The sequence below is a fragment of the Anastrepha ludens genome, chromosome X (assembly GCF_028408465.1).
Source record: "Anastrepha ludens isolate Willacy chromosome X, idAnaLude1.1, whole genome shotgun sequence".
NCBI lineage: Eukaryota > Metazoa > Arthropoda > Insecta > Diptera > Tephritidae > Anastrepha > Anastrepha ludens.
Window position 1 is genome coordinate 33,334,134 of NC_071503.1, and position 15,062 is coordinate 33,349,195.

Consider the following 15,062-nt stretch of genomic DNA (forward strand, 5'->3'; position numbering starts at 1 on the left):
CAAAGAAAAAAAAAACTACTTCTACACGTCGATGCATACTTTTTACAATACCTTGGTTTCATTAGCTGCAATTTTCTCACACTCAACACTTAAAGCTGTCTTTGACGCCTTTATGTTATTTTGTGCTTTCTGATTCTCCTTTCTAAGAGCACCCAGCCATGCTCGATTGGGTTCAGATCCGTTGATTGAGATGGAGTTTTAAGCTGCTTGCAGTGGTATATGAGCCATTCTTGTACAAGATAAGATGAATGTTATGGGTCATTGTCGTGTTAAAACAAGAACCCTTTAGCATTCAGTCCAGTTCAACGGCCCTATCATGCAAATTGTTCTCTAAACTGTTTGTCATTTGTAAACACCATTTTTCTTACTCCAGAAAGCGATTTGCCGATTTTGTGCAGAAACTTGTTTTCCAAGTACAATTCAATAACAATTTCACGCATTTCTAATGGTAAATCCGCATTTCGTCCCATTGAGTCATTTTCAAACGAGCAACTGAATCGGCGATAAAAACTAAGAAAAACCAATCTTATTTCGTTTTTAGCAACACTTTTTTTAAGTACTATTACTTTTGCAGCAACAACACCATGAGCTGAAAGAGTAAGAATACATGTGCTGCAGCATTTTGCTACATCTGCCTGCTCTCCGAATGTAACATTCTTACAGTGACCCAAAAGAAATATATTGTCACAGCAAATATATTGTGCAAAGTTAAAGTTTTTTACGTACTACGCAGAATGTACGAATAAATTGTGTGACAATTGTAAATATTTATATGTCACATATATAAAATAAATATTGCATATGTATGTATTTTACAGCTTGATATAATAAATACATTTGAAAAACTTATGGTCAAACGAATTTTTATATTTGCACATATTATCGCGCATATGTAGATATGTATGATGTTGCCTACGCAAATTAATTCACATAATAAAAGAAAACACACAGATACGTGAGCTGGTTTGCCCAGGTGGAGTTGGACTTGGCAGCCATTTCATGCCATTTTATTATATGTGTTCAGAGCGCCATAGCATAATTAAGTGGCATCACCTACTACATTTTACTTTACTTTATATCAAACCTGTAAAACAAAATATACTTTGATTTTGGATTTCATTGTGTGAACATCTGCACATCTGCGTATCATTTCTTGTTTGTCTTTGTTTTTGCTATTCTTTGCTACTCGATCGAGCGCAAAAACTCTTGCGCGACGACAACATTTTTGGTGACCCCGACGTGATCACATAGGCACCGCTATATGCCGATGTGAATTTGCTGTATATTGCACATAAGCACCGTTCTGCTTGTACATAAGCACAGTACAAAAATCTCGCGACTCAACAGTTACCTGAGTTAAAGTCGCATTTTTTTTTTCTTCGATGTTTGCCATGCAAACAGTTGCCGCGTACAAATCATTTTTGAATCAACAAAAAACTTTGGGAGTTTTTAATAGAGAAGCGAACTAACTTTTAAGAAATGTCGTTCTTAAAACGGAAAAGCGTAACCTGACTACGCCAACTTAATTTGAATCAACCTAGTGTAGAGGAACTGCACGCCATGGATCACGCAGAGCTATCAGTGAGATTGGAGCAGCTAGATCGTATTCAAGATCAATTTGAGTCAACGCAATCTCAACTGGAAGAGGAAGACCCTAATGAACTTGACGCCAAAATTCGTGATGAATTTGCAGCCACGTTCATTAGGAACAAGGCAGCATTTACCAGAGAATTAAACAAGGTGGATTACCAACCAATGTCGTCAACGAGGAATCCACCACCTCAGGAGGAGCCATCCGTCGTCATAGTGAAGCAGCCAAGGTCGCGCCTACCAGAATTACAGCTACCACAATTTGGTGGAGCATACACAGAATGGCCGAACTTTTTTGGCATGTTTCAAACGGTTGTTAACAATGACTCTGAATTGTCGAATTCCAGCACCTGCGATCCTGCTTAAAGGCTGCAGCGCTGGACACCATTCAATCTCTTGAAATTCGTGATGAAAACTACATAACTGCATTGAACTTACTAGTTGAAAGATTTGATAACCGACGTTTAATTTTTCAGGCGCACATTCATGAGTTATTCAAGCTGCAAAGGGTGAGTGCTGATAGGCAATCAGGAGAACTACGGTCGCTTGTGGACAGAATTGTATCGCATGTTCGAGGTTTGCAGTCGCTGGGCACCACCGAACAAATAGCCGACTGTTTACTCCAGCACATTACGGCACAGAAGTTGGATGCGACCACGCATACGCTATGGGAAGAACGAGTATCCACTGACAGACTGCCCACTTGGACGGACATGGTTACTTTTTTGCAAAAGAGATGCCAAGCAATAGAAAATGTGGCCCACGCTACGGTAACGAAGACACCTAGCACTCAGGTGAGCAATGCAAAATATCGAAAAACCTCATTTGTCGTATCAAAGACTGCTCAAAAAATCTGCGCTGTCTGTAATAAGCACGATCACGTCGTCTACTCCTGTCCCGTGCTTGCCAGTATTAGCCCGAGTGAACGCTGGAAAAAGGCAAAAAACGTTAAATTGTGTATTAACTGCCTTAAACCAGGCCATCAGGTACAGCAGTGCAAATCATCTGCATGTCGCCGTTGCTCGTTGATGCACCACACTATATTGCATTTTAATTAGACGGATCAGACGAATCTCAGACCACCTGAAGGATTACCTAGTCCAGCGCAGTCAGCACCGCTCATAGCCATGACAGCCAGCAACTCGTCTCCAGCTCACCCAACTGCTAACTCAAATGAATGTGTGCTACTTGCTACTGTTATTGTTTTAATTCGCAACTATGTCGGTTCTCTCGTGCCATGTCCTGCCATTATTGATTCCGCTTCCCAGCTTAATTTTGAAACAACTAGACTCGCTAGTCAATTACAGCTTAAAAAATCGAAGTCATTAGTGACAGTTTCGGGCATTGGAGACTCAGAACTCGTTATCAACTCCAGCGTGAACATCTTCATTCAGTCATTACATAGCAACTTCACTGAGACTATAGATGCAGCAGTAACTCCAACAATCATCGATAGCCAACCAAATTATTCACTTGACATAACTCATTGGGATATTCCAGCGAACATAACTCTGGCAGATCCCGAATTTCGCCAGCCGCAATGTGTGGACCTCTTGATCGGCGCAAGCATGTTCTTTGACCTGCTATGTATTGGTCAATTTCATTTAAGAAATAATAATCATATTTTGCAAAAAACTCATTTTGGCTGGGTTGTGTCTGGCGGTCGTGGTATCTCGTCAAGGTTATCATCCTACACAACTACAGCAACAAATTCATTTGAGTCTGATGCAGCTCATCAAACTACCAACGATATGGTGCGTTCACTTTGGGAGGTAGAAACCAGTTTTGAGCCCATTCGAAAGGCTACAAAGGAGGAAATCGATTGTGAGGCTCATTTCAAGGCGCATTGCAGTCTTATGGCGACAGGTGAATATTGGGTTCGCCTTCCTTTAAAACCTAGCGTACATCTACTTGGAGATTCGTACCAACAGGCTTTGCAACGGTTTTTTGCTCTTGAAAGGCGTCTTCCGCGCAAGTGTAAGCACAATATTCATTATTCATGAAGGAGTATATTGAGCTCAATCATATGTCTCCTATCTTAAAACTACCAACAACAGTACCTGTTTACCAAACTCAGAGTTGTGTTCGATGGCTCGGCGCTGACGACAACTGGGTATTCATTGAATGAGGTACTAATGACGGGTCCAACGATACAGGCATAGCAAGCAGATACTCTCATTCGTTTTCGATCACATTCGGTCGCTCTGAGCGGCGACATTTGTAAGATGTATCGGTGCATTAAAGTCGCAGCCCCTGATAACTACTTGCAATGCATACTTTGGAATGCTAGTCTGGAGTTACATACATTCTGCGACGCTAGCCTCTCAGCGTACGGCGCTTGTGTCTATATTGTTGCTCGCCTACAGAGAAACGTTCGCACTACATTACTCTGCTCAAAGTCCAGGGTTGCACCCCTGAAATCAATTACAGTTCCCAAGCTGGAGTTATGTGCAGCTACGCTTTTGGCGCAAGTAGTCCATGCCATTGACAAGTTACGCGTTTTCAATTGTTCGTTTTTCTGTTGGTGGGACTCCCCAACGGTTTTATCATGGCTAAAGGAGGAACCGTCTAGTTTTAATGTTTTTGTCGCCAATCGCATTACAACCATACAACAGTCCACAAAAGACATGGAATGGCGCTATGTGCCAACGAGTCTCAACCCGGCAGACATTTTAACAAGAGGTGCTTCGCCAATCGAATTGGCAAGTTCATCGTTTTGGACCAACGGGCCTCCATTTCTACACGAATCAGAATTAAATTGGCCCAAACATAGTATTAAACTTGAAAATTTACCTGAACGAGGGAAAGTTACTTTACTGTCCTCGTCTTCAGTAATTGATGCCTCGCTGAATTGCAAATACATTAATTCCTTTGCAGCAATGCAGCGAATATATGGCTATGTGCATATGTTCATTAAGATGGACCGCTCAGGTAATCTCACTACAGCACACATTCAACAAGGAACTTGGTATTTACTTCGTATGGTACACCCAGCCCATTTTGTTCGGAATATAAGGCTCTGAAAAGGAATTTGCCCATAAGTCCATCAAGTAAACTAACATCTTTGACACCCTTTTTAGATTCTTTTGGACTCATTCGAGTTGGAGGTCTTTTAAGAAACTTGTTGCTTAATGTTCAGTCTCGCCATCTAATACTGTTGCCGAAGGGACATCCACTTACTAACTCTATAATAATGCATTTTCATCACCAGAATATACATGCCGGACCTCAAGCATTAGTGGCAGCAATACGACAACAATACTGGCCCGTTGGTGGCAAAAAAGCCGTAAGTCACATCATAAACAAATGCGTGCGATGTTTTAGACTCAGACCCAAGATGTGGGAACAAATCATGGGCAATCTACCTGAAGGCCGCGTCCGACCCAGCCGACCATTTCTCACCACTGGTGTTGACTATTGCGGACCTTTTCACTACCGATCTGAAATAAGAGGGAGACCACCAACCAAATGTTATATTTGTCTCTTCATATGTTTTACTACGAAGGCTGTTCATATGGAACTCGCCAAGGATCTGTCTACTGAGTCGTTTCTAGCCGCCTTGAAAATACTTAGTTGCCCAAACTATTGCTAGCAGTTCTTTTTCTACAGTGCTATAGTTAAGTTCGTGCTCATTAAGAGTACGACTCGCATAACAAATAGGGCGGTTGTCCTGTGAAAGTATTGCTCCCAAAGTAATGTTACTAGCGTCCGTTGTGAGAGTAAATTTTTTGGAAAAATCAAGATATGGCAAAATTGGGTCGTTAATTAGCAATGGTTTAAGGGTATTGAATATTTCTTGATATTTTGGATCAGATGTGTGTATTTTTGCTTCCTTTTTTATATGCTTAGTCGTTTTGTTTTATGGGTGTGGCGATTAAAGAGTAATCTTTTATTAACTTTCTATAGTAACGAGTTAAACCGAGAAATTGCTTAATTGGTTTACGACTTTTAGAGATTGTGAGTTTTTTGACACATTCTATTTTTTTCGGGCTTGCCTTTATACCATTGGGTGTAATTATGTGGCCAAGGAAGCACCTTAAGATTAGCTTCTCTAAAATTAAAAATTAGTTTGATGGACTCAATGTGCTCTTGCAGAGATGTTGGGAAAATAATAATATCGTCCAAATAAACGAGACAAATTTTATTTATAAATTCCTTAAGGATATTATTCATGAGTCTTTGGAATGTCGCTGGTGCTATCTTCAGACCAAACGGAATTCGCAAGAATTCATAGTGCCCTCCTTCGACACTGAAGGCGGTCTTGTGAATATCGTTTCCTTCGATTTCAATCTGATGAAAGCCCTTCGCTAAATCGAGGGTGGTAATGTATTGGCATCCACCCAATTTGTACAGTATTTTATCGATATTTGAAATCGTTACCTCGCATCTATCGTTATCTCATTCAGTTTTAGATAGACTATTACAAGTCTCCATTTAGCACTTCCACTGGCGTCAGCCTTCTTTGCTATGATACAGAGGGGTGCTGAATATGGGGAATTGTTGTGTCTTTTAATGTTATTTCAAGCAATTCTTGATTTTTTTCTCCTTCTTTTTTCTGAATATAGAGATATCTGTATGATTTGGTAACGATTCGAATGTTATCAGTAGTCCTAATTTGGTGTTTAATTACTGATGTAAAACTTAGTTTAGTGTTTTCCAGATAAAAGATATCGGAATATTTGTTTATAACTGGCAAAAGCCTATGTTTTTCCTCAACGTTAAGGTGTTGAATCCTAATCTGTTCTTTCAATGGTTTATACTATTTTGCTTCGATGATATTAAAATTTGCGTTATCTTCGTTATGTGTGAATGTGGTGTGTGATTCGTCAACTAAATCCGATTTTTTATTATTAATGAGGTCTCTGCCTAGAGTTACATATTCTTCTGTCTTGTCGCCATCTTAGCTTTTGGCAAAAATAGGTAATATACGTTCTCCAAATGTAATTGTGTTATTCGCATAATTTATGTTTGTGTTTAAAAGCCTTAATAAATCATTGCCTATTAATCCGTCGTAGAAATCATGAAATTTTGCTATGTAAAATTCGATTACGTCAAGTCCTTTTCCAAATTCTTCTAAAGTTGTAATGTTTGCTTTTTCACTTAGGCATATTTTATGTTGTAACGTATTTATGTAAATGGGATTTTTTTTCTGGATCTATTTTGAATTACAAATCCGTGATTTAAAATTGGGTTAGTTGCGCCTGTATCTATTATTAATTTTATATGTCCTAGTTATGTTTTTACTTTTATATATGGGAGTTCTCTGAAGCGGTATAACGAAAACTTTCATTTTTGGTTATTTCGTGTTGGTTGATATCCATGGGCTCGGGTAAAGGGAATCGATTAGATTGGTTGTAGTTCTCGTTTTGAGAGCGAGATTTCGTCTATTATGGTTGAAATTAATATTAGATTGGGAATGTTGTCTGGAGCTGCGCGAATTATAATTCCGTTGATGAAAATTTCATCTATATGAATTTTTTGTAAATTGAAATTTTGGTTTTAATTTTGATTAAAATTGTGTGGCTTAAAATTTTGTTGGGATTTGAATTATTTTGGGATTTAAAATATCGTTTCAAGTTTTGATGAGAATAGTGTGGGTTAAAATTTGGGACAATTTGCCTATGGCGATTGAAATTTGGCTTGCTTTGTTGATTGTATATTCCAAGGTGAGCAAATCCAGCTTCGAAAAGGATATTCATCGCTCCTTCAAAAGTATCTGAATTCCTGCAAGCCAGAATGGTCTTCATGGGTTAAGGAATTTTCGATTTGAATATATTGAGGGCTGTGCGCGAGTTATTTTGAGCGACAGCATTCCCAGCTTCTAGTTCTTGTCCGAGGACAAATAAAGTTTTATTGTTTCTACTTCTGCTAGACACATACTTACTTTCCATAAAACAAGCCGGTGTAACAAAACGACTCCGCTAATAATGAAATGCAATCCGACCTAGGAATTCTATTAGTTACAAACGCAAACATTGAATGAGCTATTAACACTCTTGGTCCTTATAAATCGCCAGGACTAGACGGTATATAGCCTGCTGAACTGCGGAAATCACTGGACATTATCTCATCGTTTTTAAAATTATCATCAGAAGTTGTCTTAACATGGGCCACATTCCAATCAAAGCGTTGAAAGTGCTAATCAATTTACGTGCACTAAACTCGGCGCTCAGACTCAAAAGTATGGCGCTATGGAAATACCGCTGGTTTGGCCCCGCTTCTATTTTGTAGTCTCTGAATAGTCACAAACAAGAAATAGACTGCTCTATTCCTAGATTCACTTTCGAAAGGCTCTTCAAGACGAGTATACCGTAAAGAAGGGAGTGGCAGACACCAAGGCCTTGGAGAAAGGGTGAATTAAATTTCTATACAGATGGTTCCAAGCTAGACGGTAAGGTTGGCTATGGAGTTTTCTCGAAGGAATTAGGAATGGAACTATCTGTTCGACTACTAGACTACTGCTGCGTCTATCAGGAAGAGGTTCTAGCTATAAAAGAAGTGGCTACATACATATATAAATACGCATGCCGTAACAAAAACGACTATAAATAAAGGGTTTGATTGAAAAGTAATGAGCCTTCCCGCAAGGAGCGCCTGCCAAGCGATCAACCGAATCGGCTGGTGGGGGAAAATGATCGTTGGACCTTACCTTCTACTAGAAACCGGTCCCAGTTCGCTGGCAACAGCGGTGCAGTCAACATCGCTCCTCGCGTGAAAGCTGTTTTAAAAGTGTGTTTTGCAGTGGCGAAAATGCAGCGATCGTTGGAGCAGCGTTACTTGATCAAAGTTTGAGTAAAGTTAAACAAAACGAGTACGGAAACCATTGAGCTATTCCAGGAGGCTCTGTCCAGTGCCCAGGTAAAACGGTGACACAAGTCGTTCAAGGAAGGCCGTGAGGACGTCGAAGACGAACAGCGATCTGAAAGGCTGATCATCTTTTTCGACTGTTGAGGTATCGTCCACAAGGAGTTTGTTCCTCCAAGAAGCACTGTAAATGCGGCATTTTACAAACCGGCTGAAAAACCGCGTCGCTCGGATTTGGCCCGACCTTTGAACATTGTATATGCCAGTGGAAACCATTTGCTTCCGGTGTATGTGTTTCCTCGTATACGCTTCACCGAAAGATTCACATATGGATCCTTCCCTGGTTCATTGGCTCTGAACTCAGAACCTGGCTGGATGACTTCAGAACTATTTATCGAAGTAGAGAAGCATATAAAATGCGGCATTAATTGTTCAAGAGATAAGCCCATTCTCGTTTTACTAGATAACCAGTCATCTCATTGTAGTCTAGAAAGTATTAACTTTTGCAGAGATAATGGAATTGTGATGCTATCTTTTCCACTTCATACCTCGCACCGTTTGCAGCCCTTTGATGTGTCCATATTCGGACCATTTAAACAACTTTGCCGAAAGAGCTTCAACGATTTTACTGTTTCAAACATCGGAAAACGAATAACTATTTATGATGTGGCAAAATTAACGAATCATCCTTTCCAAAGGTCATTCTCGTCAGAAAATATATTGAAAGGGTTTAAAAGTGGAGGTATTTTTATTATACTTATTATTTTATTATTATTATTATTACTTATTTTTAGTGACGACTTGTTTACGTTGGAAGACTTGCCGGAAGAAGGAGCTCGCCCAGTTATTAATGTCAGCGAAAACGTAGAAAACAGACAAAAGTTAATAAACGTGCAGGAAAGCCCACAAAGCAATTCGGCCCAAAACCGAACTCCTGAAATCAATTAAACTTTTGTGTGCCTCTAAAAAAAAGACCAGAAATTCTACATCCCGTATCATAGCGAGTTCAGCTGAGAAACAGAAGATGATGGAACCTACCAAAAAAAAAAAATTCATAACCTAAGGCGAACTATTGTGTTTTCATCAAAAAAAAAAACTAACGCTTTTAAAGAAAAAATCCATAAAATATGACATAATTGAGTCACATTGGTCCCATTTCCGACGACGAAGGAAATTATGACACCGAAGATAACGACTTATCTAAATGGAAATTAACCGACGAAGATATATAAGATACTAGCGTACCCTCGCCCGCTTCGCTAGACGATAAATTCAATGATTTGCTGAAAGAGAATACAATTAATACGAAACAAAGCAAATTCTTTGATACAATTTCATTCGAACTTTATTGTAACACTTTTTGGTAGACAACGTTTTTGGTTTTTTCATCTTTCGCGTGAATAATGACGATGGTTTGCAACTCGTGAGCAAGCTACATACAATTGTCCATGAGAAAAAATTGGGTATTCTAAATTAATACCGCACATTTGTAGAGACTGTCCTTGCGCCTTATTAATTCTCATAGTGAAGGCAAGGCGAATAGGAAACTGCAAACGTTTGAAATCGAATGGTAAATCCGCCGGAATCAGTGAAATTCAGGGTATCAAAATGTCTTCTCCAAAATTGTTGCTTCGATAACGTTACCCATTAGCTTCTTCACAGCGAGTCTGGTACCGTTGCAAAGTCGGGGCACATTACTATTGCGCAGCATAATAATCGGTGCTCCAATTTTTAATCGTAAATTATGAGGTGGTAAGCCTGGCAAATCGAGTGAGTTTAAGAATTCAGTTGGATAATTTACGACCTCATCTTGATAAGTAATAGTGTCCATTGACTTACTTATACGCAACTATGTCACCAGGTATTTGATCTAAAATAGCTGAATTTATATCATTAACGTCCTTATTTTTCCCAGCTAAAATTGCTCTTTCGCTGAGTCAATCATGGTTTTTGTAATGTTGAACTATGTTTGGAAATACACTCTGTATCAATGCCTCTTTAGACTGTGCAAAAGTGCAGAAATTGTTAGGCAATGTTATCATTCCTGTTGTTTTTGAAAAAAGGCTTATTTTTTTTGGTTAAAAAGTGTTTTTTGAAGTTTTGAAAAACACTTCGCTCTAACAAATTTCTTCTCAGTTAATTGCTGAAAATTAAATATTTTGAAAAAACTATTTTTTTTTTAATTTAACGTTTTTGAGAAAATTTTCATCTTGAAAAAATTTCATACTTTTGTAAAAGTTTAAATTGATTTGTTAAAAAAGATTTTTTTCCGCTTTGAAAAACACCCCCTCGAAAAAATGTATTCTCTATTAATAGTGGAATATGAAATGCTTTGAAAACACCATTTTTTTTTTTTTAATTTTGTTTGGTTTTCAGAAAATTTTGTTTTGAAAAAATTTCATACCCTTGAAAAAGTTTTATTTTATTTTATTTGTTTAAAATTTTTGAAATTTTTTTTTTTGTAATTTTAGAAAAACACCTCTTCGAAGAAATTTCTTTTATCTTTTTGAGGAAAATTTGGTTTTGAAAAAAATTTCATGCTTTCGAAATTTTTTTATTTTACTTTATTTCTTCAAAATTTTTGAAAACAATTTTTTTTATAATTTTCGAAAAACACCCCTTTGAAAGAATGTTTTCTATGTGTCATAGTGGTATTCCATTAACTTTTAGGATTATAGTCAAATACTTACAAATATCTACGCTTTCACAAATAGCAACAATTAACAAATTTCCTCAAAATCAAAAAATTTACTTTTTTTCTAAAAAAATTCTAAACAAACAACGTAATAAATTTAGAATTTTGTGTTCACGAAAAAACAGTATTGTTTTTATTGTATTAACTGAAAACCAAAATGTTGCAAAAAATCACAACAAAACTAAATTATTTTTTTGTGTTCATTTGGTCCATATGTTCCATAAAAAGTTGATATGGTAAATAATATGCAGGGTCTAATACACGCAAATTTCCATTGACCATTATAGTGACAAAATTATCGATCACCAATTCCAACAGGATTTCAAAATCAGAGTTGGAATGAGTTGTTGTGTGGTGTACTTCTGAAAAAATGAGAAATAAACAAAATAAATCTAAAAATTCGAATTCTAACTTTATCTTGTGTATGTTCTTATTACCTTGAAGCACCATTCATTTTAAATTTTCCAAGAATTTTTTTTATCATTTCGCGTTTCTTTCCTTTTTCATTCGATTCCAACATTTGTTCATAGCCGAAAACATCGTTTGCAAACGCATTCATTTCCATATAGAATTGGTCAAAGAAAGCATTGCTCAATTGAATTGAAACATTATTTTCATAAATACTTAGGACCTTAACTAATGCACCTTGGTACATACCTAACGCAGATATTCATCGCGACCTTGACATCGATACTATTGATGAAACAATACAAAGCGCTATCAGAAGACACATAAATAGACTATTAACGCATGCAAATCCTATGATGAGAAGACTACCAAATAAAGAAAAATCTACCCAAGGTCGGCTTAACCGTCAAACACCAACAGATCTTGCAAAATCCTTGTAATCAATTGTCAACTAATCGTATATGTCATTGTTTGTTAACCACTTGTTTTTAAATAATATGTATATACTTCTTCTAAAAGAGCTTGGTGGCATTGGCCCTTCAATATCACTCTCATTCCGTCTTTTTGTAAATCAAATTACTTATTGTCTAACGACAGGTGTAATATTTTATGGAAGAAATAAAAAAAAAAAAAAAAATTTTCATTCGAATCATTTGAAATTTCTGTATACAATAACGAAAAATTCAAAAAAAGTTGTACACATAAAATGAATGTCAATTCGAAACTTACTTTAATCTAAGAATCAGGCAAGTTTTGTTTTGTACAATATTTTGATTTTTTCTTTTTTTTATATGAAGAAAATATTTAAAAGAAATTTTTTTTTGCTAAAAACCTTCCCCTAGTGGATCCCTATAATATGAAAAAAGAACGAATAAAATTGGCCTCGTATCGGCCCAAAAAAATGCGTACAAACGAACATCATTTCATTTTTATGATGCTTTCCATTTCAATTCAACCGGGCTATTCGGGTCATGTTCTTCGATTTCGATGTAACTTAAATATGTTGCTCTCTGGTCAAAATAATGAGACACGTATTTTTTTGTTCGCCCGAAAAAAATTTTTTTCAAGAGTTATCGGCAATTTTGTTTTTCGCCTCAAACTCGATTTTTTTAATTATATAAGAAAAAATTTTTTTTAAATGCCCATAACTTAGTCAAAAATGGACCGATTTTAATAATTCTGGGTTCAAAATGATCGTAATTACTTACACAAGCGACTTCATGTAGAAACAATTGCAAAAAAGTAGTTGAAAATTTTTTATTTAGCAAAAAAGAAAAAAAATTTAAATTTTTTCAAAATTCAATATTTCAAAAAGTGTATTTTTTTTTTTTTTATAACTTTTTCCAAATCAAAAAAACATCTCAAACTTTAATTGAGCTGCATGCCTAGTAGCTAAAATGAGTTGTTTTTGAGTAATGAATTTTTGAGTAAACACCCTGTTTCGCACTTTTCGTTTTTTGCAAAATAAAAAATTTTCAACTACTTTTTTGCAACTATTTCTACATGAAATCACTCGTGTAAGTAATGACGATCATTTTGAACCCAAAATTATTAAAATCGGTTAATTTTTGACTAAGTTCAAGAAGTGAAATTGAACTTAAATTACTACAGCCAACTAATCCAGCTGGCACATCTCGATGCCAGACGAAGTATTTGTTTGATGGTAACTTTGGAGACTGTCATATTAAATAATCAAATACTTTTTAATTACCTTTGTTCTCTCTTACAAATTTTTACTATAATATTATTTTGAAGTAGCTTCGATGGAAAAAAAGAAGCATGTTCTTATGTTTTGTTGAAAAATATATATTTATTTTGTTTTTTGAAATAACGTCTTGTTTTTTACGTTATTGTAAGTATAAAATAAAGTAAAAAACACGATGGTCAAATGTGCCCTTTTAAAAGTCAAAGGTACCCCTCCAGCGGTGCACATTTAACAAATTCGCTATTTTTTAATAAGAGGCCGAACAAGGTATTTACACTGTTTTTTGTAACTCCTTGGCCAGTTAAATATTAGGATTAATTTCTAATAGTTACGATCAATTTTTAAAATCTACGTTTTTCACGAAAGTTATGCGAGAAATATGGCTTCGCAAAAAAGGTGTCACAGGTGCCCCACTTTCTCCTACATTGATTCTTTGTAAAAACACACAAACACATATAAATGTAAGAAACTGAAATAAAAAATCACTTCTGTTTTTGCATTCGAATTGATCAGACGTTTTATGTATAGTGGCAAAACCCACCACACACACCATCCAGCTCCCGATGGTATCTGACGCAGCCGGCTCAGCAATGGATCTACTTATAATTAAGCTAAGTATCATTATTTTTTTGTTTCATAAGCAAAGTGCAGTAGAAAGTAAAAGTGTATGATGTGTATGATATGCATTGCCAAATGGAACGGAATCAATCGTCGATAATCGGTACCATAGCAGCGATAATCGTTACCAAAACACATAAACTTGACAAAAAACAAAAATACATACATACTTGCATACACATAAGTTAACACATAATAAATCATTTCCTTTTGTTTGCACTATAAAGCAATTTACATATTTACATACTTACAATTCTGATAAACAAATTAATGCTGATAGTCCAAATTAATATTAACTAAAGTTTAGCTTTCATTCCGCTATAACACAGCGATCAACATATTTACATAATTACCTATTTGATTTCTCATAAGCAAATTAACGCTGATAATTCAATTTAATATTAACTTTCGCAATCAGAATTTCCCACAGGTGAATTCTTCACAATTTTTGCTAAATTACATTTTTGCATTTCCTGTCTCACAATTGAAGTTGCAACCAATTCCACGAATTGGCGCAACAAGCCAAATATTGGTTATCAAGTTACTGCACACGCATCCGGTAAAACGCTATTGCTTCTACTAAATGCTGAGTGCAAGCAATTGTTGTTGCTTTTAATAATTAAAATATTTTTAAAAGAGGAAGAATAAGAAGTCAGTCCTCAGTCCACATTCGGCAGTGCTTCGATCAGGTTAATTTGAAGAATAAATTTGTCTTATATTATTTGGCGCCCGAACTAAACTAAAAAACCCGAGCTAAGGTAAAAACCCCGAGATAAAGTAAAAAAGCCGAAATAAAGTTAAAAAAAGGTGGGCTAAAGTGAAAAAGTCGAGCTAAAGTAAAAATGTGCCACTCTTATTTAAATAATTTCTGTTTTAAATGAACATTTGTATAAAGTGCCACAAAAACAAGTGCCACTCTTAAAAAATTTCTTTTTTAAATGAACATTGTATAAAGTGCCACGAAACAAAAAAAAAGTGCCACTCCTAAAAATTTCCATCAAGGGCCACAAAAAAGTGCCGCTAAAAAACTAAGGCAAATTCACCCGATCAAGAAGCAACAGTTATTCTAGGAAGGGTCCCCAGTACTGCTAAGAAGGAAAAAGGAGCAACCCACGGAACCGCAAAGGATGTGGATTCACCTAGTGAAGTAAGTTATAATTTAAGAATATACATACAAAAACTCTGAAAAAAAAACCAAAATTTAATTCGGAAAATGTAAATTAAATTGTGAAACTAAAAAGT

The 15,062-nt window shown here is 36.1% G+C and overlaps 2 protein-coding genes across 2 annotated transcripts; both read left to right on the forward strand.

Moving 5' to 3' along the window:
* Positions 1–2,303: 2,303 nt before the first annotated feature.
* Positions 2,304–2,648, forward strand: LOC128869662 (uncharacterized). Its single transcript, XM_054112241.1, has 2 exons — positions 2,304–2,384; positions 2,430–2,648. Exons 1-2 carry the CDS (start codon positions 2,304–2,306, stop codon positions 2,646–2,648), a joined length of 300 nt encoding a protein of 99 aa, XP_053968216.1.
* A 69-nt stretch (positions 2,649–2,717) lies between these two features.
* On the forward strand, positions 2,718–3,593 carry LOC128869912 (uncharacterized). Its single transcript, XM_054112511.1, has one exon. The coding sequence runs from the start codon at positions 2,718–2,720 to the stop codon at positions 3,591–3,593; it is 876 nt and encodes a 291-aa protein (XP_053968486.1).
* Positions 3,594–15,062: the final 11,469 nt, after the last annotated feature.

What these genes read in the sequence shown, in the direction of transcription:
- LOC128869662 (XM_054112241.1), top strand. Translation starts at nt 2,304, where the DNA reads ATGGTTACTTTTTTGCAAAAGAGATGCCAAGCAATAGAAAATGTGGCC. An exon ending in CGAAGACACCTAGCACTCAG is followed by an intron (nt 2,385 to 2,429) that starts GTGAGCAATGCA and finishes GTCGTATCAAAG; the next exon opens with ACTGCTCAAAAAATCTGCGC.
- LOC128869912 (XM_054112511.1), top strand. Translation starts at nt 2,718, where the DNA reads ATGACAGCCAGCAACTCGTCTCCAGCTCACCCAACTGCTAACTCAAAT.